The sequence below is a fragment of the Galeopterus variegatus genome, unplaced genomic scaffold (genome assembly GCF_000696425.1).
Source record: "Galeopterus variegatus unplaced genomic scaffold, G_variegatus-3.0.2 Scaffold24460, whole genome shotgun sequence".
Lineage (NCBI taxonomy): Eukaryota > Metazoa > Chordata > Mammalia > Dermoptera > Cynocephalidae > Galeopterus > Galeopterus variegatus.
The window spans coordinates 2,165-9,940 of NW_007750571.1; the positions used below are offsets into that span (position 1 = coordinate 2,165).

Sequence of the window (7,776 nt, forward strand, 5' to 3'; positions counted from 1 at the left end):
TGGAGATACACAAAAATATAAAGACTTGGTCTCCTATTCTCAAAACACTTATTGCTGAGAAGAAACTTATACACATGAAATAATCAGTAAATATGTTAAAGCAGGACTAAAGTGCAGAAAAATAAAGGTAGGGAGTATCTCATGCTTCTTTTATATTCACACAGTGGAGGGCACAAAGTAAGTGCTGGCTTCAATACTCAATGCCTGGCTTCCCGGGAAAGGCTTTTAAACTATCAGAGACTGATACTACAAAGCTAACCTAGGAGAAAAGAACTAACATTTAATGAGTACTTACTATGTGCATGGTGCTCTAATATATCACTTAACCAGAAACTATAGTTTAGTTAGTATTTCTGATTTACAAATGAGGGAATTAAAGTTCAAGAAATTAACTTTCTCATGGTTAAACTGGAAGAAAGGATATGATCCCAGGTATGTCAAATTTGCCCAAGAGTATTGTTCTCTGTATCACATCCACATACTAGAAGCATATTAAAGCAGAAGACTTGGGAAGTCAGCTAGTGTTCAAGTCTCATAACATTAATTTGTTGGTAAATCTAGAGTAATGGATATCACTTCTCAGATTCTTAACTGATCTGTTTAAATAAAAGAGCAATGATAACATGGCCTGCTCTTGTCTCTGGAGGATCATACAGTGAATTACAAGCACAGGAGAGGATTAGGCAAAAATACTAAATATGATTATGTTTGCATGTGTATGAAGGTACTTCAAAAAGTTCATGGAAAAATGGAATTGAAAGATTCTTCAATGAACTTTTTGAAGACCCACTATATGATACTTAGATGTTGTATTCCAAAACCAATAATGAAAACTACTTTTTGGAATATTTATTACCTTTTGTAATAGTCTGAACAAGCAAGAAAAAAGAATCACTGAGGTTACTGTTGATTTTTAAATAGTTTGCCTCTCATATTTATGTAATTTATCTAGCAAATATTCCACATTGAAATTATACCTGAAAAAGTGAGGGAAAAACCTAAGATTTAAAGATGAGAGAAAGGACACATTTAAATAAAGGCAAGGCTCTCGGTATATACAATCGTTAGTACCCAAATCTGTACATGCTATTCAGACTCCATTAACTAGCTTCCTGGATCAAGGGCCAGCTCTTCATGTTGTGCTTCCATTACTCTCCTAAAATAGGAACAACATTTCTATTACCAGTGTATTGTTTGCATAAAATGAGACTAAAACTATGAAAGTAATAGATACAGCTAGTGATGAACTTTACCATTTGGGACTTGCTCATAGGAAAAGCATCTTTCATCACTAGAATCTAACCTCCTTGACTGTAGCCTCAGATGAGAGAAAGAGATACTCTGATAACTTCCCTAACCTCCCCAGTTCTTACTATAGGTCTTTGTAAACTGTCAGACAGAACTTATAGTTAAGTCATTTCTCTATCTGGGAATAGAAGTAGAAGAAACCTGGTGAACATCAGAGATCACTTCTGGCTTTATAAGTCCATGAACTTTTATATCCTTCTTCCTGAGTCTGGAAATTTTTATGCTGTACCATTTTACTCTGTACCCTCAGCATATTGCCCAGGGCAGCATATCCAATGAGTACATAATAAAAAGAGAAAATGAAGACAAACACACATAAAAAAATACTTCCTTTCATACATTGCTACAGACTATATTAAGTGTAAGAATAAGAGACTTTACTATAATACAATGGAAATTTTTATTTTTCAAATTAAAAGCAAAACAGTGCTACTGAATCACCCCTGAAGTCACACTCAATTCATACCTTGCAGTTGAATTTTCCCAGCTCATCAATTAATTCCACTGAAAACAGACTAAGCCTCTGTCTGTGAAAGAAGTACAGACCAAACTTAACCATGATGACAGCAATGGCTGGCAAAACTAAGCAAAGGAAATGACTGTATCTCTGTTTCAAGTTTTTTTTCTTCTTGGAAACACTCTCCATGGCCATGTGAAACTTAAAATGAAGATTGTGATTTTCCTGGCCAGAGAAGAAGGTTAAAGCTGTTTCATAGAGAATTGTAGATTATAGCTCTACTTTCATCCTGTAATATCCATGTTTCTCAGAGAGGTCTGGCTAAACCAGGATATTCTTTGCAATAGCATTCAAAGTTCTTACTTTGGTCACATCTGTTACCTTTAGAGAATATTCTGAATTAGAAAGTGAGGCTCCCATGGCAACAGAGAAATTTCTGCAATAGAAATAATAAAGGAACAGATGATTATATAAGTTGTTAAATGAGCTGTCCCACTGGCATTTCATTTTATAGGCTATTTCATAGCTCAAGAACAAGGGTAGATTAAGGACCCTGAACTATCATATTATACAATTTTCATTAATCAATTACTTAAAACACCTAGTAGCCAAATCTACCAATATACTTGATTTTATATCTGGAAATGTAAATTCTAAGGCTCTTGTTTCTTTTAAATTGCATTTTTCCCTACTTAGAAACATCTGACTACTATTAAATTATTGGAGCCCTCTCAAATACAAAAAACCCCACATAATAGTTTCAATTCCTTAACGATGATTTAATTTCAAAATAACTGAAAACAGGGGCTGGCCCATGGCTCACTTGGGAGAGTGTGGTGCTGATAACACCAAGGCCACAGGTTTGGATCCCTATATAGAGATGGCCGGTTAGCTCACTTGGGAGAGCGTTGTGCTGACAACAACAAGTCAAGGGCTAAGATCCCCTTACCAGTCATCTTTTAAAATAAATAAATAAATAAAATAACTGAAAACAGAGAACAAAGGTGAGAGATGATGGATTAAGTATTAAAGGTAGGAAGGATAAAAATGGCTATGACCCTTCCTTCCTCACAGCATAGTTATTTACTTTGCTAAAGGAAAGCACAGTCAAATGGGTACACATGCTTATCTGACTCATTTGAAACTTAGCTGCTGAATTAGTTTATTAGTAACTAGTCTAAGTTCAGCAATGCTGAACTTAGGATATAAAGGTTCACCTATATTCAGAAGACCCTGCTTATTTATGCCAGAATCAGAACCATTTTAGAAATGTTTTCAACTGCAAAAACGACTGTAATACTTAAGTACTAATCACAATTCTGATTTTTCCAAGGTATTGGGAGAACATATACTGATAAGTAATGTTTATTATATATCTTCAAGAAGTAAAAAACTAAAAAGCCCCTTTAAAATTTACTTCTGTAGGTTTTTAATTGATAAAGTTTATTTTAACCATCTACCTATTATCTTTGACTAATCACAACAGTCCATTCATTAATCATGCCATCAACTAAGGTTTTCCTATATGGGGAAGTAAAGATTAATCTCATCCCTTCTTGTATGAGTCAAAGAACACATTTTTACCGAAACTTCATTCCCGAGTCTCTAGCAGTCCGAGCAGAACAGTGGAATTCTGTAGCACCCGAGCCCTCAAGGATCCTTTGTAGATTTCTGTCTGTTATGCCACCCCCTGTTGGAAAGAAGTAGTAATACATTAAGAAGATCAGAATTTTGCATAAAATTTCATGAATAATAATGACTGCTTGCTCTACTTGGTATCCCCATTCTGAAATTTCTCATTGATTCAAGAATTACTCTCCCTACTAAGCAAGAATGACATTAGAAAAGTGATAAAAGACATAGACTACAGACTCTACAGAAGAAGTGTTGAGGTCATAGAACCTGTATGATGGAATCTTACACATTCACTGGTTTATATGACAATGCAATGCATTACTGACTTTAAATCTAAAAAGATAATTCTGGGGCAAAAGAAGTCATTGAGTACTCCATCCCTACTCTCCCCTCAACGAAAGCAAAATCAAATTAAAACAAAAGGTAAGGGTAGGTTTGAGGAAGAAGCTACAAAAGCACAACCTCTGAGATACGTGTGAAAGAGAGAACCTCTAAGATTCTCTCTGTGGCCCAGGATTCATAGAGATACTGACTTCATTGTAAATGGGAATAATGCAAGGTGTTATACAATTTATTCATTACAATATCAACTTTTCTGTTTAATTTCACAAAAGAATCTGATTCTACTTCATTAAAACCTCACAACCAAGTACTTTATGATTACTTACTTGGTTTGATGAACAATCATTTCGATATTTATAAACAAAAAATCATATTCTGAATTTGTACCAATAGACAATAGATTATACATATAAAATGTTTATTCATCTTTACATACTTATCTCTTAATATTTAGGCTATATTCAATAAATATTTTTTAAAGACATTAAATATGTACTTTGTATCTCAAACTATTTAAGTTGCTGAAATAGACTGTGTTTATACACTCTTTCAGGCACATTAACTTGGCTTTTTTCTTCCTTAGTGGTACAGTACTATTGCCAAGTCCTAAGAATTAGGAAGAACACAGGCTGACAAGTCAGACTTAGATTGGAATCCTTACTTCACCACTGCAGTCTTCCTAGCTGTGTGATCTTAGATCAATTATTTAAATCCAGAACCTCAACTTTTTCAACAATGAAAGTGGGATAATGCAGCTTACCTCAAGAGCTTATTGTAAGGATAAAGAGACAAATACATTACTTCCATCTAACAAATAACAAAACATGGCCACTAAAAACAAGTTACTCAGTTATCAGCAACGTTAATATATAGGCAATACATTTTCCAAACACACACTAACACAGCTATACAGCTAAAAGGTATCCCAGAAAACTAGTTCAATATTCCTGTCTATGGATGAGGAAACTGGAGCCTAAAAATGTTGTAAAGTTTCATTCATTATGAAAACTCCTAAAGGGCAACTAATGTGTTCTATTTATCTTTATATTTCCCAATGATAAATACTCATTAGGCATTCAGATTGACTTACCTAGGAATTTTTACTTGCTAATACTTATTTACATGAAATTATAATAATTTGTTTCCAAGTCTATTTTGTGAGCTCCTCAAGTAGAAGGATTACTTCATATTAATTGCTTTATTCACATCTACCATATAATTAGCATATAATATATATAATTATAATTGGCATATAATTTGCATTTGCTTGGTAATGTTTGTTAAATTAATATTTTTGTATATAACATCTTCTTATCTGAGACTGTCAGCTTCTTGAAGAAGTAGTTTCTTGTATAACTGTGCATCCTAAGTAAGGCCTTGTACACAGCAGATAATTTAATAATTACATATTAAGCAAAGGCACTCCTAATGTTAACTGTCTAAGTCTGGGTATTGGTTATCGAAACTAAATACATCTAGTCTTAAACAGAAAAGCATCAGATTCAGTAAGTCCCTTTAACACTCCTTGATTAATCTATAAAGGATCTCAAAATAACAAATATTACTATATGCTTTCCACCTGCTCATATTTCAGGCATTTGCTACAGGTCAAAGCCTTCCTAAATATCTGACAATACCCTTTACACGCCTCTTTTTAAAAGCTGCACTTTATCTGGTTGTCACCATTTTGAACCCTGGTCAGTTTTGACATCAATGGTAATAAGACAACCAGAGATTGAATGCTTTCTGATGTGATGTGATATGAAGTTTACAGATCACCCATGAAGTATTCTTACCAAAAATATTTAACCAGAATCTAACCAAATTTTATGATCTAACTTCCAGTTTATAGGAAATACAAGGGCTAGAAGAACAAGCTAAAAAATCTGGTAAATCCAGAAAGCAGTACATTCTACAGGGTAAGTGGTCCAGACTTTTTAAATGTAATTTTAAAATTTTTTAATTATTTTTTAAATTCAAGCATGATTGATTATACATAGTTTTGAGGGTACAACATGTGTTGATTAAATCAATACTATTAGCATATTCATTATTACAAATGTCATTTTTTTTAAAAAGTAAGAAAAAGGGAAAACTTCGATATTAAAAGATATTAAGAAAGAGAACAACCAAATGCAATGCTTATTTCTTGACTGGCGCCTAGTTTGAAAATATCAGCTATAAAAAACATTTTGGGAACAACTGGAGAAAGGCAAGTATGGAATGAGTATTAAATGATATTAGGAATTAGTGTTTATTTTGATAGATGTGATAATAGTATTGTGGTTATCATAATACACCCTTTTTTTAGAGATGCATAAAGATAAAATGTCAAGGTGGCTTTAACTTTAAAATACCTCAGGATAATAAAAAGATGAGACAAATGTGGCAAAATGTTTAATCTAGGGAATGAGCATATGGGTATTCATTATGCTTTTATAAAGATGGCCTTTATATTTGTCTCACTCTGATTCTAAATTGCCTTATCTAATTTTTTAAAAATTGCCCCATCTGTTCATTTCTAATGTGCCATTTAGGTACTTATCTTACAGTTATCATCAGGAGCATATGATCAAATTATTCTGGCTACAAGAAAAAATTTAGTGATTATAGATTTTCAGGAACTGAGAGAGTATAATATTTATTCAAGGATGTTGTCAAAACATTTGCCTATACCCTGTTAACAACTAGGACATTTGGCCCTAACACAGTATAGTAGCATCAAACTTGGTGTGCTTCACCAGGGATGAACATCTAGATTCTTAACTGTATACTATGAGAGAGCAAACATGGAAAAATCTCAATCCCAATCTACCTTCTTATTTGCTCCTCTCTGAGGTAATCTCTGTTAGAATGTTCTCCTCCTTATGTAAAGTTTTAAATTCCAGCACAGATCTCCCAAACTTAAACATTTTAATCAAACTACGTATTCTTCTCTCTGAACACCACATAATACATTTTCCTGCCTCCTTTGCTCTTCCTCCACTACAGTTTAGTGTCACAGTAGTGAATGGATAGATATATAAATACCTGGCATTACCACAATCCTGCCTTTTGCCTGAAAAAAGAAAAAAATAAACAAGTAAATTTTAATATTTTTCTCTCAAATGGGATAATAAGGCAGTGAGAATAGAAACATGAGTCAAAGCATATTAAATTTTAAAAATTACTACTAATGTCTAATTTTCAATAGATCTTTTCTATTTATTTGGGATCTTAGACAAGATGTCCAGCCTAATAACTTTCAATCCAGAAAGATTATTTTATTGTATTGCTTTGAAGATTTGTACTGTTATGAACACAAAGAGCAGAAGGATACACATCAATACTGAATAATCACACCATCTTAAGAAAAGCTGTTACTGAAAAATCATACTAATTACAAGTTCTTGGTATGCAATGAGATGGAAGTAGTTGAACTTAAACAACATTTCAGCAGAAAAAAGAGCACAGCATAATTGTATATTACTAAAAAAAAAGTACACTCAAATCCTGAATCCTCAACTAAATTCCTCAATTTATCATACCAATTAAACAAAACCATAGGTCCTTTAAATTGGGAGTACATGAATTAATTTAATTTCTGATAGATCTGGAAGATGGGTATTGAAATTGTCACAGAACTATCATATCTCTCACCTGTTCTCCTAAGGTCCCATTTATATTTCCAAAAAGTCATTTTTCCCCCATAAGTACCCTTCTCTCCTTCCCCTTCACCTGTTAAGATGGAATATAAGTCCCAAATTCTAACCATCCCTTTGTGAATTCCCATATGTACATATACTTATGTACATGATCAAAATCTGTTTTTTCTCCTGCTAATCTTTTGTCAGTTTAATTTGCAGGCCACCAACAACTAAAACTAAGAAGGCAGAAGAAAAGTTTTTCCTCCCCAACATGGTGAACAAGAAAGAGTTTCTACCCTCATAGAGTTTACACATTCAAGGAAGAAGTACAACAGAAAGATATATCTACATAATAAAATTTCAGACAGCAATAAGTACAATAAAGAAAGAATAAAGCAAAGTAATAAA

The 7,776-nt window shown here is 33.0% G+C and overlaps 1 protein-coding gene across 1 annotated transcript; it reads right to left on the minus strand.

The window, feature by feature from the left end:
* Positions 1–1,689: 1,689 nt before the first annotated feature.
* On the minus strand, positions 1,690–6,809 carry LOC103583571 (copper homeostasis protein cutC homolog). The gene is made up of 3 exons (XM_008564848.1): positions 6,773–6,809; positions 3,350–3,455; positions 1,690–2,201 (listed from the first exon to the last, which is right to left on the minus strand). The coding sequence occupies exons 1-3, from the start codon at positions 6,777–6,779 to the stop codon at positions 2,087–2,089; spliced, it is 228 nt and encodes a 75-aa protein (XP_008563070.1). The 5' UTR covers positions 6,780–6,809; the 3' UTR covers positions 1,690–2,086.
* Positions 6,810–7,776: the final 967 nt, after the last annotated feature.

Excerpts from the sequence above, each read along its gene's own strand:
- LOC103583571 (XM_008564848.1), bottom strand. Across the intron at positions 2,202-3,349 it reads GACTCGGGAATGAAGTTTCG|AAATTTCTCTGTTGCCATGG; the intron begins GTAAAAATGTGT and ends TTTCTATTGCAG.